We start from the raw sequence: 26,137 nt of genomic DNA, 5'->3' as shown, positions 1-26,137 counted from the left end.
ACTGTTGCCCTGAGACTGACCCTTTAAGTAAGTGGTATCACAAATTATGTTGTTTTTTTAGAATAATGAAAAATATCAAAGCGTTAAAGGGAACCTGTCACCAGCATTTCACCTATTAAACCAGCAATACCAGGTGGTAGTGGGTGAAAAATCATTTCTATATAACTTATAATTGTCTTCTTAGTCGGCTCTGTAGCTTTAGTAGTCAGTTTTTTAGTGTTCCCACACCGTATGCTAATGAGCATAAAAGAGTCAAATCTTCGTTTGAAAAGAGTCATATCTTCATTCCTCAAGTCTTTACGAGTTCACCACTCCTCCTTACTTTTGATTGACAGCTCCTCGCCTTCCCCAGAACACAAAATACTGCGCTTGTGCATTGATGTCCTCTTCTGGGGTGTGCGCACAAAGGGACACCGGATTATTACGATAAAAGGTGCAAAATGTTTGCAGACCGTTATTTACAGTTGGAGGAGGAGTTTAGGAGAGGGGATAACGGCAATGAATTTTTGATAGGAGCGGCCAGAGAGGGGTGAGGAGAGTTCAATAGGTGAAATGCTGGTGACAGGTTCCCTTTAAAGTATGTACATGATGATATGCTCAATGTCATCTACAGGTGACCCGTTGAGAGTGTACTTACCAACTACAGCACAATCTGGAACCGCAGTGTTATCAAAAAAAGCAAGTTTTATTAACTTTTTGACCCCCTTTATTCATGTAAACACCACATACAATATGAATGTTACATACATTGTAAACTAAGATCATTACATTATTATATTAAGAATTTATTACCACTGTCTATAAAGAAAAAACAAAAGGTTAAACATGAACATTCCTTTTCGTATATCCCAATCTTGGTTTTCTTCTAAGGATCGTACGGTCCTGGTGCCATCCTGCATATTAGCTGATTGGCACTGCAAGAGAGGAAAGAAATGCTCAGCTTTATCGTAGCCCAAAAAATACAGAAACCTATGATGGGTGAGATGTAACACAATCAGACAGCATTCTGCAAATATTTGTCATGTACAATGACACTTTTTCTACAATTTTCTTAATATGTGTGTATATGTATATATATATATATATATATATATATATATATATATATATATATATATATATATATATATATATACAATTACCGTTCAAAAGTTTAGGGTCACTTAGAGATTTCCTTATTTTTGAAAGAAAAGCACAGTTTTGTTCAATGAAGATAACATTAAATTAATCAAAAATACACTCTATACATTGTTAATGTGCTAAATGACTATTCTAGCTGCAAACGTCTGGTTTTTAATGCAATATCTACATAGGTGTATAGAGGCCCATTTCCAGCAATCATCACTCCAGTGTTGTAATGGTACATTGTGTTTGCTAACTGTGTTAGAAGGCTAATGGATGATTAGAAAACACTTGAAACCCCTTGTGCAGTTATGTTAGCACCGCTGTAAACAGTTTTGCTGTTTAGAGGAGCTATAAAACTGACCTTCCTTTGAGCTAGTTGAGAATCTGGAGCATTACATTTGTGGGTTCGATTAAACTCTCAAAATGGCTAGAAAAAGAGAGCTTTCATGTGAAACTCGATAGTCTATTCTTGTTCTTAGAAATGAAGGCTATGCCATGCGAGAAATTGCCAAGAAACTGAAGATTTCCTACAACGGTGTGTACTACTCCCTTCAGAGGACAGCACAAACAGGCTCTAACCAGAGCAGAAAGAGAAGTGGGAGGCCCCGCTGCACAACTGAGCAACAAGACAAGTACATTAGAGTCTCTAGTTTGAGAAATAGACGCCTCACAGGTCCTCAACTGGCAGCTTCATTAAATAGTACCCGCAAAACGCCAGTGTTAACGTCTATAGTGAAGAGGCGGCTCCGGGATGCTGGCCTTCAGGGCAGAGTGGCAAAGAAAAAGCCATATCTGAGACTGGCTAATAAAAGGAAAAGATTAATATGGGCAAAATCACACAGACATTGGACAGAGGAAGATTGGAAAAAAGTGTTATGGACAGACGAATCGAAGTTTGAGGTGTTTGGATCACATAGAAGAACATTTGTGTGACGCAGAACAACTGAAAAGATGCTGGAAGAGTGCCTGACGCCATCTGTCAAGCATGGTGGAGGTAATGTGATGGTTTGGGGTTGCTTTGGTGCTGGTAAAGTGGGAGATTTGTACAAGGTAAAAGGGATTTTGAATAAGGAAGGCTATCACTCCATTTTGCAACGCCATGCCATACCCTGTGGACAGCGCTTGATTGGAGCCATTTTCATCCTACAACAGGACAATGACCCAAAGCACACCGCCAAATTATGCAATAACTATTTAGGGAAGAAGCAGGCAGCTGGTATTCTATCTGTAATGGAGTGGCCAGCGCAGTCACCAGATCTCAACCCCATAGAGCTGTTGTGGGAGCAGCTTGACCGTATGGTACGCAAGAAGTGCCCATCAAGCCAATCCAGCTTGTGGGAGGGGCTTCTGGAAGCATGGGGTGAAATTTCTCTCCCGATTACCTCAGCAAATTAACAGCTAGAATGCCAAAGGTCTGCAATGCTGTAATTGCTGCAAATGGAGCATTCTTTGACGAAAGCAAAGATTGAAGGAGAAAATTATTATTTCAAATATAAATCATTATTTCTGACCTTGTCAATGTCTTGACTATATTTTCTAGTCATTTTGCAACTCATTTGATAAATATAAGTGTGACTTTTCATGGGTGACCCCAAACTTTTGAACGGAAGTGTATATATATATATATATATATATATATATATACACATCACTATAAAATATACATATAAGTGAGATGCATGCGTTTGCCAATGGAATGTATTCAGAGTTCAGGTCCCCTGTGAAATACAGTTGAAGTCATTCTTTAGCATGAATTGTTTTAGAATAATTAGGAACCATGCAGGCAGGTCGGCGACTTTGGTAGTGAACAACCAATATTGTCACAGAATGGATTTTTAAAGGCGTTGTCCACGTTGGACAATCTCTTTTTGCTAGAAGGGTCCACAATTAATAAGCTGATCATAGGATGTCCTGCTGTTTGGACCCCCCGGGAATCAGCTGGGATCTGTGGGGGAACCAGGCATCTCCTTTAATAAAACTATACAGTCAGTAACCAAAATGACAAAATTAGTTGTAGTGTAGAGCTATGGCGTCCGTTCAAAAGAGTAGACACCCTAACACAATTCATTGGTATTTCTGGTTCCCAGGGTGGGTATGGACTGTTGTTCCCAGGTATTTCTACCTGGGAATAGGTGTGTACCCTATCTTTGTATACTAATATACACACGATTTACAAACATGGGGGGAGCAGTGAAGGTTTTTAGACTTGTAAATAGTTCAATAACCTAAAACGGTTGACCATAGCCTCAAAAATGTCTGACTATTTCACTTTTTGTCCTATTTGTAATTACAGGTTACTTTTATCACTTAGGGAGATATGCACGTCAAAGATTAATTTATCTAGGTTTTCCACAAATGAATATCACTGTGGGATAAAGCATGATCTATTTGTATCTGATCAGGTAAAGTGTGTTCCCCTTTTCCATTTTGTATCTGTGTTCTGTTCTGGCTCATAAAGAGTCCCAAGTGAGGAACCCCACTCCATGAGGTCCTCATAGGGTATATGACCAGGACTTGTCTTTATTAGGCAACCCATTTACGTCATTGACATTTTATGGCCTCAACCTTGGTGTACAAGGAAAGGACAATACCCATACAGCTATACTTGTGTGGTCAGTAAGGTCTGAAATATGACAGTGGCTGGTAAAATAATTTGAAAACTGCTCAACGTGGTTCAACAAATATCTGATCTCACTTACCAAACTTATACTTTGCATAAAACCCATTATATTCAATAAGATTCCCACTGTGGAACTGTAGAAGTACTATATTGCCAGTAGACGCCACCTGTATGTTGTCAAGACGTCCACAATATGTGCCCAGGATTGGGGATGTGGTTAACGGACCATCTCTAATTATCAAATACTCTGGGATGCATTTTGGTGAATTTTGAATCCAAAAAAATAGGAAGTTTAGAACCACCTGTTAAAAAAACAAACATGTAAAGGATGTATGCGTGAGTCTGGGATTGGTGGAATTACAATACAGTACAATGGGGTGATTGTCAATTTGATATTTTGACTATGCCACCACTGCTTCTCAAAAAGTGGGCGTCACTAGTGGTCGACATCCATACCAAAATATGGGCATATGGATGTCATGTGGAAAGTGTGCTGGATAACAGGCCACACAGCGCCCACATGTAAGCCACAGTGCCCATTATCAGTCACTGTACCCAGTCGCCCCCGGCCTTTTTTGCCACAAGAAGAAATGTAGAAGTTCCCTCCTGTCCTGTGGAATCTGGGGTGTTTGGCAGGCATGCAGTGCCCTGTAAGGAACTGTATGGCACCTCACCAGTTAGGGCCCTTGCACAAGACCGTCATGCCGCCCGAGTCCCGTCCGTGGAAAGATAGGACATGTTCTCTCTTTCCATGGATCGGAACATCGGGTCCTTGTTCATGGACCCAATTCACCCACTTGTTCATGGACCCAATTCACCCACAATTCAGGTGCCACTCGAATGCTATGGTCCTAGTGGCACTGGTCGTGTGCAACTGGGTATAGGCCCAACTCACAGTTTGAGAAGCAATGCTTTAAACAATGATTTTTGTTGCGTAAAATCAACATTGACATTATTTTCATATCTAATATTATGATAAACAGACTGCATCGATAACAACAAATATCTTGAGTCAATCAGAAATGTGGGATTGTACTTTTTGGAATGTGATGTAAATGTCCAGTCACACTTCAAACCTAATGAAAATCATGAGACATTATCAGCCTTTGAGATGTAACTTTTTACCGTATATCCTTCAGGGGCTATGATGCTGTATACAACGTCCAGAAGGGTTGGATATATATTAGGAAATCCTGGAGATTTCACAATCCCGGTTTGCGCCACGAAGGTCTCTCCGTATTTCACTATGTGAAAAGAATTTGACTTAGTGTTCATTCTCGGTTTGTTTAAATCATAACTTTTTAGTGTGTAAGTTTAAAAAAAGTCATAGTAGTCACTTTTTCTTGTCTATAATAATCCAGAAGAACAAGTAGGGGTGTAAAACAGAGTTATGGGGTCTCATATCAAAACTTTAAATGGGTTCCCACTTTACCATGACTACTTTCAGCAGGAAGTGAGTTCACGACATGAAGTCCTCAGTGGTCTCCGGTGTTTCTCGTCCTTTCTTTGGTGGATGAATGTTCTGCATTTAATTTTCCACTGCCATTCCCTCTACTCATGGCCGGCGTCAGCACCTGGCAAACCCGGGCAAGTTGCAGGGCCCACTACCCTTGTGGGGCCCCGTCGTCACGGCATCACTGTACATATATGGACAGTGATCTCAGGAGGAGAGAAGGAGTCCCAGGCAGAGTGCTAGCAGCTCTGCTGCGGGACTCTGTCTCTGGGAAAGCTCCTGACATCACTGTCCATGTATGGACAGTGTTGTCAGGAGCAGAGCAGTGTCCCAGGCAGAGTGCTAGTATCGCTTTTCCCGGGATCTTTGGCTCTGGGGTTGCCCCTGACATCAGTATCCATATATGGACAGAGATATCAGGGGCTTCCTCAGAGCTGGAGTACCGGAGCAGAGCCTTTATTAGCGCTCTGCCCAGGACTTAAAGAGGCTCTGTCACCAGATTTTGCAACCCCTATCTGCTATTGCAGCAGATAGGCGCTGCAATGTAGATTACAGTAACGTTTTTATTTTTAAAAACGAGCATTTTTGGCCAAGTTATGAGCATTTTTGTAGTTATGCAAATGAGGCTTGCAAAAGTCCAAGTGGGTGTGTTTAAAAGTAAAAGTCCAAGTAGGCGTGTATTATGTGCGTACATCGGGGCGTTTTTAATACTTTTACTAGCTGGGCGTTCTGATGAGAAGTATCATCCACTTCTCTTCAGAACGCCCAGCTTCTGCCAGATCACGCTGTGACGTCACTCACAGGTCCTGCATCGTGTCAGACGAGCGAGGACACATCGGCACCAGAGGCTACAGTTGATTCTGCAGCAGCATCAGCGTTTGCAGGTAAATAGCTACATCGACTTACCTGCTAACGCCGATGCTGCTGCAGAATCAACTGAAGCCTCTGGTGCCGATGTGTCCTCGCTCGTCTGACACGATGCAGGACCTGTGAGTGACGACACAGCGTGATCTGGCAGAAGCTGGGCGTTCTGAAGAGAAGTGGATGATACTTCTTGTCAGAGCGCCCAGCTAGTAAAAGTATTAAAAACGACCCGATGTACACACATAATACACGCCCATTTGGACTTTTACTTTTAAACACACCCACTTGGACTTTTGCAAGCCTCATTTGCATAACTACAAAAATGGTCATAACTTGGCCAAAAATGCTCGTTTTTTAAAAATAAAAACGTTACTGTAATCTACATTGCAGCGCCTATCTGCTGCAATAGCAGATAGGGGTTGCAAAATCTGGTGACAGAGCCTCTTTAAGCTCTGTTCCGGACATCACTATCCATATATGGACAGTGATGTCAAGAGCAGAGCATGGTTCCCAGGCAGAGTACTAGTAGCGCTCTGCTCGGGACTATAGCTCTGGTGTTGCCCCTGACAACACTGTCTATATATGGACAGTGACATCAGGGGCTTCTCCTGGAGAGGAATCCCCAGTCAAAGGGTCGGCAATTCTCTGGCTGGGTATTGCACTCCTACAGGGAACCCCAAAGGCGCTACCTACAGGGAGGGGGACTGTGTGGCACTACCAGGGAGGGTGGCTGTGTGGCACTATCAGGAAGGGGAGCTGTGCAGCACTACCAGGGTGGGGGACAGTGTGTCACTACCTGGGAGAGGAGGTTGTGTGGCACTACCTGGGAGGGGGGCTGTGTGGCACTACCAGGAAGGGGGGCTGTGTGGCACTGCCGGGGAGGAGGGGACTGTGTGACACTACCTGGGAGGGGGGCTGTGTGGCACTACCTGGGAGGGGGGCTGATTGGCACTACCTGAGGGGGCTGATTGGCACTACCAGGGAGGGGGCTGTGTGACACTACCAGGGGGGGGCTGTGTGGCACTACCAGGGAGAGGGGGCTGTGTGGCACTACCTGATAGGGGGGCTGTGTGGCAGTATCTACAGAGTGCGCTAAATTTATGGGGGTACAAACGGGGGGCCTAACTTCTATATTGGGGCATAAACAGGGCCTAACGTCTATATGGGGGCACAAAGTGACGTTTGACATTTTACTGCCACCATGAGTTCCCCCACAAAAGGACCTACTAAGTCTGTCATCCAAGGGCCCACATAAACCTGGAGCCGGCACTGCCCCTACTCTTCCACAGCGATCACTTACTGCACCTCACCAATAAGTGGAGGTGGACCTAGAGGCGTAACTTGAAACTACTGGGCCCCAATACAAAATCTTTCACAGCTCCCCCACCTACCGTATATCATTTATAATACTGGTGTCCTCTTATGTGGCTGAGGGGATTTTGGGCCTCCTCAGTCTCCAGGGCCCGGGTGCAACTGCTACCTCTGCACCCCCTGAATCTATGCCCCTGTGAGGACCCCTTAGCTGCTGGGCCACATAGCAGCTCCCATGCCTGCTACCTTGGTAGTTATTTTTCCAGCATGTTAGGTAAGACTAAACGTGGACACCACAACACTACTCAGTTCTTTTCAAATAAACGGTTTACTGAAAATCACAATTTCAAACAGGCCAAATAACGACAATACAGTATTCAAATCAAGTCTCTCAGTAGCTGAGGCACTCGCCCTCGTGGGAGTCCTACCAGCTCATGGGTGGCTGCGCCTGGCGCTCACTGACCCGGCCCGGCGGGTCTCAAGAAGGAAATGGGCCGTCTCCGCGGATCACTGTGGTGCTACCACTCACACTGCGGAATCCCCAAAGGTGGAAGCTATGCCCCTCGCCCTTTGGCTACGGCGTGAGTCCGGCGGATATATTACCGCGTGCGCCTCCGCGGGTCAGAGTGAGAGCTACTCACTACCACGCGGCATACCACCCTTACCTCTGCTTTCTGCTCCTCTGTTGAAGAAGACGACATCTTTTCCCTTGTGTCTCCTGACACTGCTGAGCTGTAGTGAATGTCCAGCTAGTCCTCCTCCAGGAACATTGAGCCAAGGATCCTTCTCCTACAAATGGCGGCAGCCTGGTCACTGTGCCCCCTCTCTGTCACACAAGTCCTCTCTCTTTCTTTCCCCCTCAGTCACCTCCCTCTCCCTCACTTCCACTTCCTGTCACCCAGCTCTGTCTCCTCAGACACTCGTCCTGCAGTGACACCTTGTGGCTGCTAATAATATGACAGGCATACACAGGATAATACAGAAGAAAAATACCACTAAACATGGAAGATGCACAGGGAAGACAGTTCACTTTAGAAGGGCCGTATCACCCCCTTACACTTCCCCCGGCTTTTACGAGTGCAGTCCCTTGCACTCACAGAGGCTAGCCAGGCATTCATTTCTGTAGCGGTTACAGTTCCCCATCCTTGTAGAGCTGTGTTCTCCTTTTTGTCGACCTCTTGGAATCCCACTACATCCGGTTGTCTTACGGTCGACAGGTCCCGCTGATCTTTAGGCTGGTCAGTTGAACAGACGAAAGGCTGTTGAAACGGTGGTTCTTTAGTAATCAATCCTGGTCCTGGCTTGTTGGCTGCTACCAACATCGGACGTTGCAAGACTGCTGGTGTGAATTCCGCAGCTGCAGGGGAAAGGAGGGATGGCTGGTCACGAGACGTTTGACTTGACACTTGACCTATGGCCGGGTCTCTCGATTCCTCTAAACTCTCTGACCTGAGCTGGTGAAAGGGCCGACGGGGTCGCCGCCGGTCAGGGGCAAATCTGCTTCCCTTAACTGGAACACCACCGGGGCCTGTGACATTGGCAGCTTCAGTGCCCTTTCTTCCTCCCACTACATCAAATTCTACCATCTCTCCTTCTCCAACGCTGCGCAGAGACTTCTGGGGGTTGCTCCTCTTTATAGCAGACCAGTGGACAAACACATCGCCTTTATGGTCACTTCGGCGAATAAAACCGTAGCCCTTTCGGACATGAAACCACTTCACCGTCCCTTTTACTTGACTAGAAATAAACTTTCCTTCCACTTGGCTAAGATTCCACACCTTGTGCTGTACTGCTGGTTTTCCTGTGCAGCACCCAATAGCTCTCTGTGTGGATGATAGAGGGCCTCTACAAGGAACTTCCGCCACCCGGCCCTCAGCAGCGGGTCCTTCTAGTTTAAAGGTGGCCGTTTCATCCTAGGGGCATGACAGTCTCTTGCCAGGTGTCCTGGTCGGCCACATTCCCAACACCGGCGAATTTCGGCCGGATCAAATCTCTGCCGAGGACGGTCCTCCCGGGTAGAACTTGCCGCCTTCAGCTGGTTGATCTCTTCTCTCATCTCCCTCATGAGCTCCCTCACATCCCTGGCAAAGTCTCGGAGGAAAGCACTCTCTGGTGTGGGGTCCATTTTCGGAGGCGGTCCCCTTTCGGTCGAGTTGTGTACACTAACGTGAGCACCATCCTCTCCCTCGTGCTGCCACTCTATGGCCTCTCGAACTAGGTCCACTAAGGCGGTATGCGGCTCCGTCCGTATATAGTCTCTGAGGCTCCTTCTTAGCGCTCTATTCTTCAACCCAGACAAGTATTGGTCCCGCAGCACCCTGTCCGGGTCAGGGACAGCCGCGCACCCCTCTTGATCTTTCTTGCTAAGTCGGTTCCACAATCGTTGGAGTGCAACCGAGTACTGTTGGACGGATTCATCTTCCCGTTGACTACGGGTATAGAATTTTTTCCGTAAATCGGTAACTGAGGTAGTGTCTCCGTATAGGGTTTCGAGCCTGGTGATGATGTCTTCCAGGGTCGCTCTTTGACTGACTGGGAGGACTACTACTGCTGCACGAGCATCTCCTTCTAGCAGGCTCAACGCGAGATCCGCTTGGTGTGGGGGAGGTACTTGGTAGAGTCGGGCCGCTGCTCGTAGCCTCTCGGCCCAATCCATCAGCGTCACACTCTTTCCGTCATATTTGGGCACATTTAACATGGCTGCCCCCATAGGGAACAGAATTGGGGGTGGGCCTGGGGCACTGATGGCAGACTCCGCTGAAGTTCCTGGTTGGCTCATCCTGTTCGTGACGCCACGAGTTAGGTAAGACTAAACGTGGACACCACAACACTACTCAGTTCTTTTCAAATAAACGGTTTACTGAAAATCACAATTTCAAACAGGCCAAATAACGACAATACAGTATTCAAATCAAGTCTCTCAGTAGCTGAGGCACTCGCCCTCGTGGGAGTCCTACCAGCTCATGGGTGGCTGCGCCTGGCGCTCACTGACCCGGCCCGGCGGGTCTCAAGAAGGAAATGGGCCGTCTCCGCGGATCACTGTGGTGCTACCACTCACACTGCGGAATCCCCAAAGGTGGAAGCTATGCCCCTCGCCCTTTGGCTACGGCGTGAGTCCGGCGGATATATTACCGCGTGCGCCTCCGCGGGTCAGAGTGAGAGCTACTCACTACCACGCGGCATACCACCCTTACCTCTGCTTTCTGCTCCTCTGTTGAAGAAGACGACATCTTTTCCCTTGTGTCTCCTGACACTGCTGAGCTGTAGTGAATGTCCAGCTAGTCCTCCTCCAGGAACATTGAGCCAAGGATCCTTCTCCTACAAATGGCGGCAGCCTGGTCACTGTGCCCCCTCTCTGTCACACAAGTCCTCTCTCTTTCTTTCCCCCTCAGTCACCTCCCTCTCCCTCACTTCCACTTCCTGTCACCCAGCTCTGTCTCCTCAGACACTCGTCCTGCAGTGACACCTTGTGGCTGCTAATAATATGACAGGCATACACAGGATAATACAGAAGAAAAATACCACTAAACATGGAAGATGCACAGGGAAGACAGTTCACTTTAGAAGGGCCGTATCACCCCCTTACAAGCATGTTTTTGTTTAGGTGGATTTGAAAAGTGGAGGACACTTACCTGATTGATAGGAAGCACTAAATGTGCTCTCAACTGATGGCTGGTTGTTCACAATCTCTATCAGCATGTAAAATCCGGATGAAATTAGAGGTGGAACTACGTTGCTTCCACATGTCTTGTCCAGCAGAAGACGCAATGATTTACTGACTCCATCATAGACTTTAATGTAGGCATCATCACAGTCAGGAGATGATAAGATATTGATGTCATTGAGCTGCAGGGAAACCTGGGATGGAAGAGAAGGAAGTAACAGTGTAAGCTCAAAGCCAATAAGCTTTTGTTCAGGAAAAGTATTTAATACAACAGATGTTTGTTTGATATTTAATATGTACCTTGTAGCAAGATTGTATAAGATAAAAGCAGCTGGGTCCTCCTTGGCTTGATAGAGTTGAGCTATAGATGAAAGTTCCTGATAATTTCACAAACTTTCTTGAACACACATCTTAAAAAAAATACAAAATTTGTCATGAAATCATACTTAACCTTGCAGCATAAATGCATAAAAAATATGAAAACTAACAATTCATTGGAAAACATAATTATGCCCAGAAGAGAAGCAGGGAAAAGAAGAGGACAACAAGTGGATGGGTGGATGCAATCACAGAAGCCATGAGAATCCTGAAGACCCAGCAAAGAAAAGGACACGGAAAACAGAAGGACGTTAAAACACATACATACCCTCAAACCACAGCTGGATTATAGGGGAGGCAAAATGGGCAAATGCCCTTCACCATCCAGGGGCCTTCACCACTCTCCCCATGACAAATCATAGCAGGGTGCTACAAGTCTCTGATACCATAACTATACACACAAGATAGTCGGCACAACACGCGTTCAGGTGATATATCTATTTCTTCCGTTTCCCCATAAGCATGCATGCTCAGATCAAACAAGTGTGCATGTCTATTTCAATAGGGAGGAAGATATTGGCCAATAGCAGAACTCTCTGGCAGCACTTATCTTCTGAAAGTCACCAGACTGCCCAAATCAGCAGGTTCAGTGATATTTATTATATAGGTCGTATATAGAGGTATTATTTGGGCATTATATGGCAATATTATTTTGGCACAATATAATGCTGTTGTTTGGGCATTGTTATGCCATTGTCCGAGCACTTTATGGTGGTATTATTTTAATGCTGCATGGTTGTTGTGATAGATTGTGATACCATTTGTAATCTTTAAATATAGTGTAGCTATATTATTTTCATTTTGCATCTGTACTGTAGCTTTTTCTTTTTTTCTAAGATAGTATTAATTCCTTCCACAAATAAAAAGGATAGTTCAGGAACCAGTTGGGTAACTACCACTGTAGCAGCCGTAGTGGCTTCTACGGGGCCCTTGGCATGAGGGGGCCCGTGCTGCCCGCCAACACGCCCCCTCCCCATATGCCCGATGGCGCCGCTAGCAACCGTTATGGCTGCTACGGCGGTAGCGACGCTACTGCACGGCCCGCGCCGCCGAGCCTCTAACATTTATGGTCTGGGCGGCACGGGCCCTCTCATGCCCGGTGGCGCCGCTAGCACCGGAGGGGGCCCCGGTGCTAGCGGCAGCCACCCCCTTTTGCAGTAATTGTACCTGCGTCTATAGCGATAATTGTACCTGCGTCTAATGACTTGCCCCGCCAATCAGCGCCTTTCAATGACGCTAGCGGCACAATGACGTAATCACGCCGCTTCCGTGGTTGAAGGGCACTGATTGACGGGGCAAGTCATTCTGCCCTTTCAAGCAGCGCCTTTCAACGAAGTGCCGCCTGCGTCGTTCAGCTCCAGCAGACCAGCTCAAAAGATAGCAGATCTGCATTGCCACTGGACGGAACGGGATCATGTGAGTATGTAACATTTTTTTTTTCTACTAAAACTGAGTAGTATTATCTACAGTGGGGCTCTATCTACAGGGGTGGGTCTATGTGTGGGGATGTGGATCACTATATATGGGGGAGCTATATGTAGGGCACTATCTACAGGGGTGGGCTATATGTGGGACACTATACAGCGGTGCGCTATATGTGGAGAACTATCGTGGGAGCTATTTGTAGGGCCCTATCTATAGGGGTGGGCTATATGTGGGACACTATATACAGGGGTGGGTTAGCTGTGTGGCACTATCTATATGTAGGTCAGCACGGTGGCTCAGTGGTTAGCACTATTGCATTGCAGTTCTAGAGTTTATATTTGGGCACTATATACAGAGGGCTGTATGTGGGGCACTATCTACAGGGGCTTTTATGTAGGGCACTATCTATAGAGGCTCTATGGGGGTTACTATCTACAGGGGGGCTATGGGGGCACTAACTACAGGGGGCATGATGTGTATGTGGTACACAGTGTATGATACTATAATAATCAGGGACACAGTGTATGGTGCTCTTATAGTTAGAGGTGCAGTGTATGGCACTTTTATATTTAGAGGTGTTGAGAATTTATCTTCTTTTATAGGTGCAGAAATGTTTTGAAAGTGAGAAGCTGTAGACATCTGAGCTGAAAACTGCAGAAATGGGTTGTGGCCGGGAGAAATCCATCATAGAGGTCTGGATTGGTGGGAGAAGAAAAGAGAAAAAGAACTAGAATCTGAGACGGCACCGGTGAGTCACTTAATAAAAATGTTTATTCTGCCTCTAATCAGCACTGTAGTCATTGTATGATCTGCAGCGAGATGATGGGTGGATTGATTTTTTTTTTTTTGAAACAGCATCTCCCAGCATATCCTTACCATTGTTTGGGCCATGCTGGGAGCTGCAGTTTTACGCCATACAAACCTATACGGCAGGGGTTGCACTAAATATAGCTGTATTTGTTCTAGTGCTGTATATATGTACTGAGCTTGCTTCTGGGGCTATATATATGTACTGAGCTTTGCTCTGGTGCTGTATATATGTACTGATCTTGTTTCTGATGCTGTATTTAAGTACTGAGCTTTGTCCTGGTGCTGTATATATGTATGAGTTTGGCTCTCGTTCTGTATATATGTATGAGCTTGGTTCTAGTGCTGTATTTATGTATTGAGCTTGGTTCTGGGGCTGTATTTATGTATTGAGCTTTGTTCTGTTGCTGTATATATGTATGAGCTTTGTTCTTGTGCTGTATTTATGTATTGAGCTTGATTCTGGTGCTGTATTTATGTACTGAGCTTGGTTCTGGTGCTGTATATATGTACTGAGCTTTGTTCTGGGGATGTATATATGTACTGAGCTTTGTTCTGGTGCTGTATTTATGTACTGAGCTTTGTTCTGGTGCTGTATTTATGTACTGAGCTTTGTTCTGGTGCTGTATTTATGTACTGAGCTTGGTTCTGGGGCTGCATTTATGTACTGATCTTAGTTCTGGTATTGTATATATGTACTGACCTTGGTTCTGTTATTGTATATATGTACTGAGCTTTGTTCTAGTGCTGTATATATGTCAGAGCTTGGTTCTAGTTATGTATTTAAGTACTGAGGTTGGTTCTGGTGCTGTATATATGTATGAGCTTGGCTCTTGTGCCGTATATAGGTATGAGCTTGGCTCTTGTGCCGTATATAGGTATGAGCTTGGTTCTCGTGACGTATATATGTATGAGCTTGGTTCTAGTGCTGTATTTATGTACTGAGCTTTGTTCTGGTGCTGTAATTATATAGGATATATTTATAATAACGAAATTGCAGGGCACATACAATTGTTTTTTATTCATTGTATATTTAATGGAAACCTGTCTGGTAGTTTTAACCCCTTGAACCGCCACCATGCGGTAATACATGACCTGACAATATTTCCGAATGTATGTTGTTTTTTCAGACGCAGCAAAAATCTATAAAATCCACTTTTAGACGGCGCACACCATATGCTAATTACTCATTAAAGGGTCATGGGGTGGTGCCGCTATCCTGAAGAGTCACATAGTCCTGCCTCCAAACTCACCTTTCCATGTTTGATTGACATTCCCCCTGGCTGATATAACTTTTTCGGATGTGACATTGCCTTGTACTACTTCGGGGGCTGTGTGGCACTATACACAAGGGGGAGCTTTGTGGCACTATACACATGGGGGAGCTGTGTGGTGCTATATACAAGGGACTGTGTGGCACTACTAAGGGGGCTTTGTGGAACTATCTACTAGGGGGGCTGTATGGCACAGCAAGAAAGAGGGCTGTGGCTCTATCTACAGGGGGCTGTGTGTGGCGCAATCTACAGGGTTCTGTGTGTGGCACTATCTACTAAGGGGTGACTGTGTGGCGCTATCTACTAAGGGGGGCTGTGTGGCACTACATACATGGGAGGGGAGCTGTGTGGCACTATATACAGGGGGAACTGTATGGCGTTATATACAGGGGGGTTTCATGCCGATATCCACAAGGGGCTGTATGGCACTATCTACAAGGGGGAGGTGGTAGGGGGCGCTATCTACAAGTGGGATGTGACTGTTTACAGGCGGGGCTGTATAGCACTGTCTACAGGGGGGCTGTATGGCCCAATCTATGGGTGGCACTATCTATAAGGGGGGCTGCGTGTGGCACCTGAGGGGGCCCCATTTAAGAGTTTGCTATAGGGCCCAGTGTTTCCTAGTTACGTCCCTGCTAGGGACCCATATTACTCAGGGACCTCCACACACCTTGATCTAGCCCAGCCATAGACATAACATATAGAGATTAACTACATGCCGACTCAGGATGAGAATACTCGTCCTGAGTGGCGGGTACTTTGCGCAGTAGGACGAGCATTCTCGTCCTGTGTTACAGTCATGTCCGTGAGCGATCAAGAGCGGGGCAACGGCTATAATAGACAGCCGCAGACCCACTCCAATGGCGGAGAGAAGAGGTTAACTCCTTGCACAATCAAAGCTGATTGCGGCATTCAAAGTAAATAAGAGGAGGGGGGACTGCCCTTTGATCGCATCACAGAAAATCCCTGTGACTCGATCTAAGCCCAAAACTTGTATGGCCAGACAGCCTAGGATCCATTGAGGGACCCCAGGGCTGTCTGACCATATTGTCTGTTGTTGGGGCATACTGAGATCAGAAGCGTAGCTAGGGGGGGGCAGGCGGGGCATGTGCCCGGGGCGCAACCCGGTGGTAGGGAAAGGGGGTGCACCGAAGAGCAGCTGATCGCTGCTGACAGGCGCCCCGTATGTCGGACACCTGCAGCCGCTTTAGGAAGAGCCAGGAAATTACGGCGTTCTGACTGGGGTCTGTGACGGCCAGGGAGTGGACCAGTCCAGTCACCTGACTTGTCACCTGACCTCACATCAGTGACATGAGGTCAGATGAGACACAGGTCCGGGGACAGGTCCACTCCCGTGCTGCAGCCTTCCAGCATCTGCCTCTGTGCTCTACACACACGCCTTGAAGCAGAGCGGAAGCTCCGCCCACAGCCCGTCCTGACCTGTCAGCAAGGAGACATGGTGAGTGTCTGTGTGTATATGTCTGTGTAGTGTGAATACAGTGTGTGTGTCTCTGTGTTTGTATGTCTATATGTTACAGTGTGTGTGTGTGTGTGTGTGTGTGTGTGTGTGTGTGTGTGTGTCTCTGTCTGTCTGTGTCTCTGCATGTGTTTGTCTCTTACATCTACTACATTATCTGTACTCAGAGTTATCACTGTGTTATCTGTGGTGTTACATAGGACTGCAGGTAACATCTACTTCATTATTTGTACTCAGAGAGTTATCACTGTGTGTTATCTGTGTTGTTACATAGGACAGCAGGTAACATCTACTACATTATCTGTGTTGTGTACATGTGTGCCTGTGTGGGTATATATGGGTCTGTTTGTGAATGTGTCCTTTGTGCTTGTATATTTGTGCCTTTTATGTATTTGTATATGTTCCGGTCTGTGTATTTATCTGCCGGTGTGTGTGCGTATATGTGTCTGTACGTCTATATATTTACCTGTATGTGTATGTTCAAGATGTGTGTATGTATATTTGCCTGTATGTCTAAATATCTGTCTTTATGTGTGTACAGTATATATGTTCCAGCGTGTCCATATGTAGTGTCCTGACAATACCATAGAGGAGTATTGTTTACATTGTAATGCATTGAACATAATGTTATATGTTGTGTTATGCTGCCACCTAGTGATGCAGAATTGTCATTACAATCTATTTTTCCAGCCTGTAAAGGGTGTGGCTGGAGAGGAGGGTCGGAGGCAGTTCCCATGAGGCTTTGCAGCAGAAAGTTGTAGAGGAGTCGGTTCCAGGAGAGGAACGAGGGTAGACAGCCTGTGAGGAGAGCTGAGATAATACTTGGCCTCACAGCATATTTAGTTCAGAAAGCTTCTGGCCTGAACTAGAAATTAATACAGGGAAACAAACCTGCTTAAAGGGAAGGAAAGCAAGAGAGAAGAAAGTTCATTTTGCTGCTTGCAGATAGGAAACTGTCTCAGCCTGACTCATCCCGCCTGCCCTAGCTGGATAATAACTTCTATGTGGAGCCGAGCTGCAGCCTGCAATCTTCCAGTAAAGAAACTGTGAGTTATTATTATACCGAGTTACATCACCGTCTCCTGCGTGTTACTCTGCACTGCACCCACTAACAACAAGGGCACCCCATATCCCATCCACCAGGAGACAGCACCACAGGGTGTGCCCCAGGGGGAATCAACAACTACCACCCATACATATGCAGATCCCCCTCCTTCACTGTGCCAGCTCCGCAGGAGTGTGAGAGGACTACAGCCACCGTGAGTACTACAACTCCCAACATTGGTCTCCGCACTTTCCCTCATCCCCATCGGGCTGTTGCACATAAATTGGCGTCACGAACAGGATGAACACACCTCTGTGCCTGCTAAAGAGACTTTATTGTTGCAAGAAATTATCACCAGCACATGTGGGGTTAAGCAGCCATCTTGGAAAGACTGTGTGTTACTTATGGAACTTGTGATGGAAATTGCTGTACTGACAGTGAATGTGATTAGAGACTTTTACATTGAATTGATCATTGTTTTAGCAGAACAAAAGTGACATTAGAGACTGTTTGCATTGAATTGTCTGCTGCATCACAACTGCTCTTAGCTCCACCCCCGCTCACTTGAAGGCGGGAAAGCAGAGAATCTGCCCAGCAACAGCAAGGAACCACATGTTACAGATGACTACAGTGGAACCAACGTTCCTACCTACTGTTGCAGTGGGGAAGGAGAAACCAGCCGGAACCACCGGAAGTAGATGAAAAGTACAGAATCTGAGTCACAGCGGCCGCTTATATTCCAAAAAGACAGAGAAAGAGGTTCCAGCTCCAAAACAGTGAGTACCGCTGAAAGTTTTTACAATTCAGCCCAAGTAAAGATGAACTTATCACATCAGTGAGCACAAATAAGAGACTTACTACACATTCTGCTACTGAGCATCTCGTTGCTAGGGGCAACGATAGGAATTTATATTAGAAATGTCTGACGACAGCGATAACGGCTCCCCCAGCCGAGGTGGATCACACACAACCAGGCATATAATGCCACTAACCATGCCGTATTATTTTGGAGCACCCTGGCTCCCCCGCTACAAAGGTGAATCACATACCCTGAGAGAATTTAAAGGGAAAATGCTTGCTATGTTCCGGTTATATCCAGTGTCAACAGAAGGTGGAAATTCTCATTGGCCAGCTAGGGGGCACTGCATTGAGAGAGGTAAAGTCATGGCCTCATGCAGAACGAAAGACCGTAGAACAGATTCTTGAAAGACTACTGGTCACCTTTGAAACCAGGACGGTATCAGAATTGAAAATGCGCTTCTTTAGCAAGAAACAACAGCCCGGTGAGTCCCTTAGAGACTATGCTTTATCCCTACAGGAGGCACTGAGGGCCATTATAGAAGTGGACCCACGTGAAGCACAGAATGCAGATAACACACTGCGGGAGCAGTTTATTGAAGGAGCTGAAACAAAGTCTCTGAAAAGTCAACTAAAGATGCTGTCTGCTCAACATCCTGAAAGTACATTCCTGGATTTCAAAGAATTGTCCATCAGAATCCTGGGGGTAGAACCCAACCAAGAATCAACCACATTTGCCGCATGTCCTGCTGACAGTTATGGAGATGCTAAGCTCATGTGTCCTGTGTCTCCAGGAAATACTCTCCTTGCTGCCCAGGGTGCACATGTACAGATTCCAGATGCAGTGGCTGATTTAAAGGACCAAGTCGCAATCCTGACTAAGAGCTTGGAGAAGGTGTGTCATAAGCTTGAACAGTTAGAGATGCGTCCTCAGCCAGAGTGTGAGTCCCCACAGCATAGGAGTCGTCCTACTGACAGTGCGAGCAAGGGATACTACAGGAGATCTGGAAGATTGCCTACAGACAGGTTTGATACTCATGGAAGGCCCATCTGCAGACACTGCCACAAAAGTGGTCATGTGGAGAGAGAGTGCTGGCGGTCAAAAGAACATCCCTCGGGTGGAAGAACACTAGGTCCAGAAGATCCAAATTGGCTGACCAGGTATGTCGGGCCCCATCCATTAGTCACCATCCACATTAATGGGGTACCCCTTACAGCTCTGCTGGACACTGGTTCGCAAGTCACCACCATACAGAAAGCCATGTTTGAGAAATACTGGAGCAGCGACCTATTGATGCAGCCACCAGAAGTTTGTCTGAATGTTATTGCAAGCAATGGTCAGACAGTACCCCTGCAAGGTTACTGGGAACCCACCGTTCAAGTGGGAGAGACTAACCTAACACAGCAAGGTGTGATCGTAGTAAAGGTCGATGATGAAGACATGCCTCCAGTGGTGCTCGGAATGAACATCCTAAGGAATTGTTATGGGGAAATGCTAGATGCCCTACACCGATCCCTGCCAACAGCTTCACACTCTGCGCAGAAAGTAATCCAACAGACTATTCGTGTGCTCAGCAGAAGTTTTCCAACGTCAGAGGAGAGATCTGCCGTGCCCGCATTAGAGATGTCCGTCCAGTGATCCTGAAACCCGGTACCGAAACCCTGCTGTGGTGCCATGCTCGCCCAGGGATACGAGGCCAAGACTACCAAGCCTTAGTAGAACCCCTCCATCTTGAAGAACATCCTATGGTGCTTGCTGCAAGAAGTCTAGTGACCGTTTCCCACGGAAAGGTACCTATCCGCCTCTTGAATCTGAGTGACATCCCTGTGGAATTAAAGAAATACTACTCTGTTGCCCAGTTATTACAGGTCACATTCCAAGACATTGTGGAAGTTTCAACAGTTGTTGCCCAACAGTCCACTCAAATACAGAGTACACAAGAAGAGAATTCATCTACACCATGGTGGTCAGAAATTTGTGTTGGGGATATTGCCACGCCTGCTGAACAAATTGAAGGAGTATTGGAAGTCTCAAGAGAATACCATCAGGCCTTCAGTAAACATCCCTTGGACTTTGCGAAGACCAGCATAATGAAGCCACAAGTCAACTACTTGGGACACGTTGTTAGCTCTGAGGGTGTGATGCCTGACCCAGAAAAGATTGCTGTTGTGAAGGATTGCCCTACTCCCACCACAGTAAAAGAGGTGAGAAGTTTCCTGGGATTCGCAGGTTATTACAGGCGCTTTATACCCTATTTCGCCCAGATTGCAGAGCCTCTACAAGAGCTTCTTAGAGGACACTCAAAGCAACATCTGAAAAGACCAATTCCTATTGAATGGACTGAGGATCAAGAGATTGCCTTCCAGCTGCTGAAACAGAAGCTGATTGAGCCACCCATCCTTGGTTATCCAGACTACAGTCAACCTTTCTGCCTCTACACGGATGCCAGCAAGAAAGGTCTTGGAGCCATCCTGACCCAAATGCAAGAGGGAAGCGAACGGGTAATAGCCTTTGGCAGCCGAGGGCTTAAAGGGACTGAACGGAATGACCAAAATTACAGCTCGTTCAAATTGGAGTTCCTTGCGTTAGTGTGGGCTGTAACCGAGAAGTACAAAGACTACCTCGCGGCAACACCATTCGTAGTCTACACAGACAACAACCCCCTTGCACATCTGAACACAGCCAGGCTGGGAGCCCTAGAGCAAAGGTGGGCATCTCGTCTTGCAAATTACGACTTCGTGGTCAGGTACAGAACCGGCAAATACAATGAGAATGCGGACGCATTATCCCGCCTGCCAACCGATGAAGTACCTGCTCAGAATGAAGAAGACTGGGAAGAAGTAGAAATGCCATCCTTCTACACCCGCTTCACCCAGCAGAACACAATCACCATCATGGAGAAAGGACTTTGCTCCCAGAAACAGAGTTCAGAATCACTCCAAGAGAAGGAGCAATGGATTAAACTTCAAGCAGAGAGTCGGGTGATGGGAGAGCTGCAAGATTTTCTCGTCAGTAGAAGAGTACCTGAGAGACTTCGTCGTGGCAATGTAGACCCTGAATTAATCCGTCTCTGGAGACAGAGGAGACGACTCTTCATAAAAAAAGGTCTGATGCTATGCAGCACTCTGGATCCCATCACTGGTGACCGTCTGCATCAAGTAGTAGTACCCCGTCGAGATGCAAAAACAGTACTAGAAGCCTACCATGACAGATCGGGACACTTCGGTGTACAAAAAACAGAAGCCACAATCCGCAGACGCTTCTATTGGATAGGAATGCGTGAAGATATTGAGAATTGGTGCAGAGAGTGTCAAGCTTGTGCTCTAAGCAGAGGTGAAAAACATGATCAGAAGGCTCCATTACATCCCATCGTAAGTCACCGACCTTTGGAGATCGTGGCCATAGATCATGTCAAATTTGAGCCTAGCAGATCTGGATACACATATGCAATGACCATCATCGATCACTACACCAAGTTTGCGGTTGCAGTACCTGTCCGAGACTTGACAGCCAAAACCACTGCCGCTGTTTTCTGGAAAAACTTCATGCTACCCTATGGATGTCCTGAGAAGATCCTGACTGACAGAGGGTCAGCATTTGAATCTCAGCTATTCCAAGAACTGTGTTCTCTCTACAGTTGTCAGAAGCTCCGTACAACAGCTTACCACCCACAAGGCAATGGCCTCTGTGAAAAGATGAACAAGACGTTTATAGAGATGCTGAGGACTGTGCCATCTCACAGGAGGACTAATTGGCCAACCCTGCTACCAGAGTTAGTTTACATGTACAACAACACTGTACACTGTTCCACTGGGTACACTCCCTACTACCTCATGTTTGGTCGTCAGGGCAAATTACCAGCTGACTTAGACCTGGATGTGTCAGTGCCTGATGCCATCAACCCGTTGCCACGAATCGATTGGGTGAGTGACCACCAGAGACGTCTGGCTGATGCCAACAAAATTGTTGAAAGTCGAATGGAGGAAGCCCGCAAGAAGCAACAAATGGACTTTGACTTGCATGCTAGAGCCGAGCCTTTTAAGATTGGTGATCATGTTTGGCTCAAGAATAATCACAGAACGAGCAAACTGGACACCAAGTGGGAAACAGAACCGTACACCATCAAAGCCATCCCATATCCTGACACAGCCGTGTACGAAATAGTGAAAGAAGGCCGAGCACCTCAAGTAGTCCATCGTAACAGACTTAAATTGTGTCAAAAAGAGTTTGTTCCTGCAGAGGCTGAAATCGTTGGGAAACCTCCTGTTGTTGAGAAACTTTTACCGTCACCAGAGACACAGATGCCTGATTTTTCTCCTTTGGATTGGTTCTTTGGGCCTTTAATTTCCTTCATTGTCCCTGACAAAAGTGTTCCGGATCAAGTTGAGACTCCGATAACATCACAGCCAGGGTCTTCAGCCAGCCCAGAGCAACAGATGAACCCAGAACCAGCTTTCTTCGAGGAAGAACCTATTAGAAGACCAGAGAGGAGCACCAGGGGTAAATTACCCGCCAGGTATCTCGACTAACTGTTTCATCATAGAATTGAACATTTTCTCTACCTCATATTTTTTACTTGAACATTGAATGACTTTGCTATATTTACCCAAGTTATTCTGTGCCGAACTTTTGGACACTGTCCCGGTTGGGTTAAGAACTCTTGTACCCCACAAGTTTATATGAGGAATCCACATCCCTGTTCCCCAACAGTTGATACAGGAACTTTACATTGAACAAGAGTCGTCGCCCATATTCCTTATTCTAGTGCCTTAAAGGACTGATGAGACTCTTCGTGAAAGTAATATATTGCACTGTTTTAATATATGCTTGATATGTGCCTGACTTTTCCATTCCTAGGGTTGCAGTTCCTCCATCGTTGCAGACGCCGAGGACGGCTTTTGTTAAAGCAGAGGTGTATGTAGTGTCCTGACAATACCATAGAGGAGTATTGTTTACATTTTAATGCATTGAACATAATGTTATATGTTGTGTTATGCTGCCACCTAGTGATGCAGAATTGTCATTACAATCTATTTTTCCAGCCTGTAAAGGGTGTGGCTGGAGAGGAGGGTCTGAGGCAGTTCCCATGAGGCTTTGCAGCAGAAAGTGGTAGAGGAGTCGGTTCCAGGAGAGGAACGAGGGAAGACAGCCTGTGAGGAGAGCTGAGATAATACTTGGCCTCACAGCATATTTCGTTCAGAAAGCTTCTGGCCTGAACTAGAAATTAATACAGGGAAACAAACCTGCTTAAAGAGAAGGAAAGCAAGAGAGAAGAAAGTTCATTTTGCTGCTTGCAGATAGGAAACTGTCCCAGCCTGACTCATCCCGCCTGCCCTAGCTGGATAATAACTTCTATGTGGAACCAAGCTGCAGCCTGCAATCTTCCAGTAAAGAAACTGTGAGTTATTATTATACCAAGTTACATCACCGTCTCCTGCGTGTTACTCTGCACTGCACCCACTAACAACAAGGGCACCCCATATCCCATCCACCAGGAGACAGCACCACAGGGTGTGCCCCAGGGGGAATCAACAACTACCACCCATACATATGCAGATCCCCCTCCTTCACTGTGCCAGCTCCGCAGGAGTGTGAGAGGACTACAGCCACCATGAGTACTACAACTCCCAACATTGGTCTCCGCACTTTCCCTCATCCCCATCGGGCTGTTGCACATATATGTGGTTAATTTTTGGTTTGTGTAGGGGGCGGCAATAGAGAGTCCCGCACAGGGCGCCATCCAAGCTAAGGTTGGCCCTGGCTGTCACCAACCCTAGTCAGAAGGAACTCCGCCGCTGCCTGCACCGAATGACCTCCTCGGCTTCTCCGGTAAGTCACATGAGGCAGAGCGGAGAGTGGTTGCGGTAGGCTACCGCTGACCGGTCTGTTCACAGTGTGGCGCTAAGTACAAGGGGGGGAGTGTGGCGCTATTTATAAGGGGGGAGTGTGGCGCTATTTAAAAGGGGGGAATGTGGCACTATTTACAAGGGTGGGGAGTGTGGCGCTATTTACAAAGGGGCAGCGGGCTGTGTGTGGCACTATCTACAGGGGGCTGTGTGGCGCTATCTACAGGGGGCTGTGTGTGGCCTCTTTAATTTATTTTCTTCATTTATTTTTATGTTAATTACATTATAGAACTACATCGCTTGTAAAATGTAGAAATGCTTTTATACTAGAGTTACATTAAAAAAATTGTGAAAAAAAAATTACACCTCATTGATTGGTAAAGAAAGAAAACATGGCGAGGGGGAAGGAGATGTCGGGAAATAAATTGGGGGGGGGGGGGGCGCCAATCTGAATCTTTGCCCCGGGTGCAGGAGAACCTAGCTACGCCTCTGCTGAGATATGGCCTAACAACTGCCTGTGTACAATCAGTACACAGGCTAATGTACTGGCACATTAATATATGCCAGTGCATTACAGTTAAAAAATCAAAATGAAAAATCCGTCTATGGGATTAAATAAAAAAAAAGTACAAAAATGTAAAAAAAATTAATGTTAAATAAAAAAAAATTGTCAAAAAAATACACAGAAATACAAATTTTTTAGAATAAATAAACTTTTTGAAATATACAGTAAGTCCCAAAACATGAAATAATATAGACATATTTGGTATCGCCACGACCATAACAACCTGTACAACAAATGTATAACATTATTTATGATGATCGGTGTTGGGTGTAAAAAAAATTAAATAATAAAACTGCAGCGGAACTGCTTTTTTTCAGCATTTTCACCAAAATAAAAATGTATATAAATTAAACGATAATATATTTGTACCAAAAAATGGTACCTACATAAAGTACAACTCGTCCCGCAAGAGACAAAGTCTCATACAACTACGTCGTAAAAAAAGTTATGTGCGTCGGGATGCAAAGAGGGAAATATAAAAAAAATAGTTCTTTACTCAAGGCCAAAATTGGCCTTGTCCTTAAGGGGTTAAAGGGGTTATGTGTGGACCAAAAATTATTTACAGTGTACTCATTTCAATATGTAGGTATACTCGCTAATATACATTCCGGTTCCCCGTCGTGCTCATTCTGAGATTTTCATAGATTTTTATACCGCTGCCGGCGGACCGGAAGTCTAGTTGCACAGTCTTTTTTGATGATGATACGACTCTTCATTATATGACCTGCCCCGTTGTACTCTATGTACAAGTAGTACAGTGAGTACGTAAAGTACAGCAGGGCCGGTCACATGATGCAGAGTCGTATCGTCATCACTATTATAACATCAGGGTGAAATATAAGTACTTACTGCAATTATAGAGCGCGTTGACCTTCTTCACATCCGAATCATCCAGTCCTACATTCTGTCCAAGAGTTATGGTAGGGTCAGATTTAACGACCATTGATGGCTTTCCTGTGCTGTAGTAATTCCTATGAGAGGTGGGTATTGTTAATCATATGCCTAAAGAAGCGCATGTAGGTTATATTTAAAATTAGATTAGACTTCATGGGTTTTCATTTTTTCATGTACAATGATGGAGTGGGGGTAGTTCCCCTTCTAGTGCCTTACAAAACGTGGTTACAAAAAGCATCTCTTGCTCTGGAGCACCCAGCATGATCATGCATTACACAGATAGCCTATCGATTTAAAGGGACACTGCGTAATGCTTAATTTCCTCTGTGGTGGCGCTGCAGGGGAACTGAACACTTGCTTCTGGGTTCTCTCGCTGATCACAACTGATCATTTTGTAAAAAAAAATATTTTTAAAAATGGATCGGATTCTTATGTTCCTGGTTAGTTACCTTAATCCCTTCTCGACATTTGTTGTATGGATACTTCATGGAAAGCTACTGCTTCCCGCATTTTGCCGTATCCATAGGACAAATAGTGAACACCGGCCCAGAAGCTGAGTTGGTGCCCCCATACCTCGGTGTCGGCTGCAT

The 26,137-nt window shown here is 45.9% G+C and overlaps 1 protein-coding gene across 1 annotated transcript; it reads right to left on the bottom strand.

Annotated features, from left to right (window-relative positions):
• Positions 1–689: 689 nt before the first annotated feature.
• On the bottom strand, positions 690–26,137 carry LOC142760388 (embryonic protein UVS.2-like). The gene is made up of 7 exons (XM_075863572.1): positions 26,121–26,137; positions 25,503–25,624; positions 11,338–11,447; positions 11,006–11,231; positions 4,871–4,989; positions 3,825–4,047; positions 690–914 (listed from the first exon to the last, which is right to left on the bottom strand). The coding sequence occupies exons 1-7, from the start codon at positions 26,135–26,137 to the stop codon at positions 901–903; spliced, it is 831 nt and encodes a 276-aa protein (XP_075719687.1). The 3' UTR covers positions 690–900.

Source organism: Rhinoderma darwinii, chromosome 4 (assembly GCF_050947455.1).
Source record: "Rhinoderma darwinii isolate aRhiDar2 chromosome 4, aRhiDar2.hap1, whole genome shotgun sequence".
In the NCBI taxonomy this organism is placed as follows: domain Eukaryota; kingdom Metazoa; phylum Chordata; class Amphibia; order Anura; family Rhinodermatidae; genus Rhinoderma; species Rhinoderma darwinii.
Note: the sequence above shows the minus strand (reverse complement) of the source record. Positions and strands in the feature narration are given on the sequence as shown.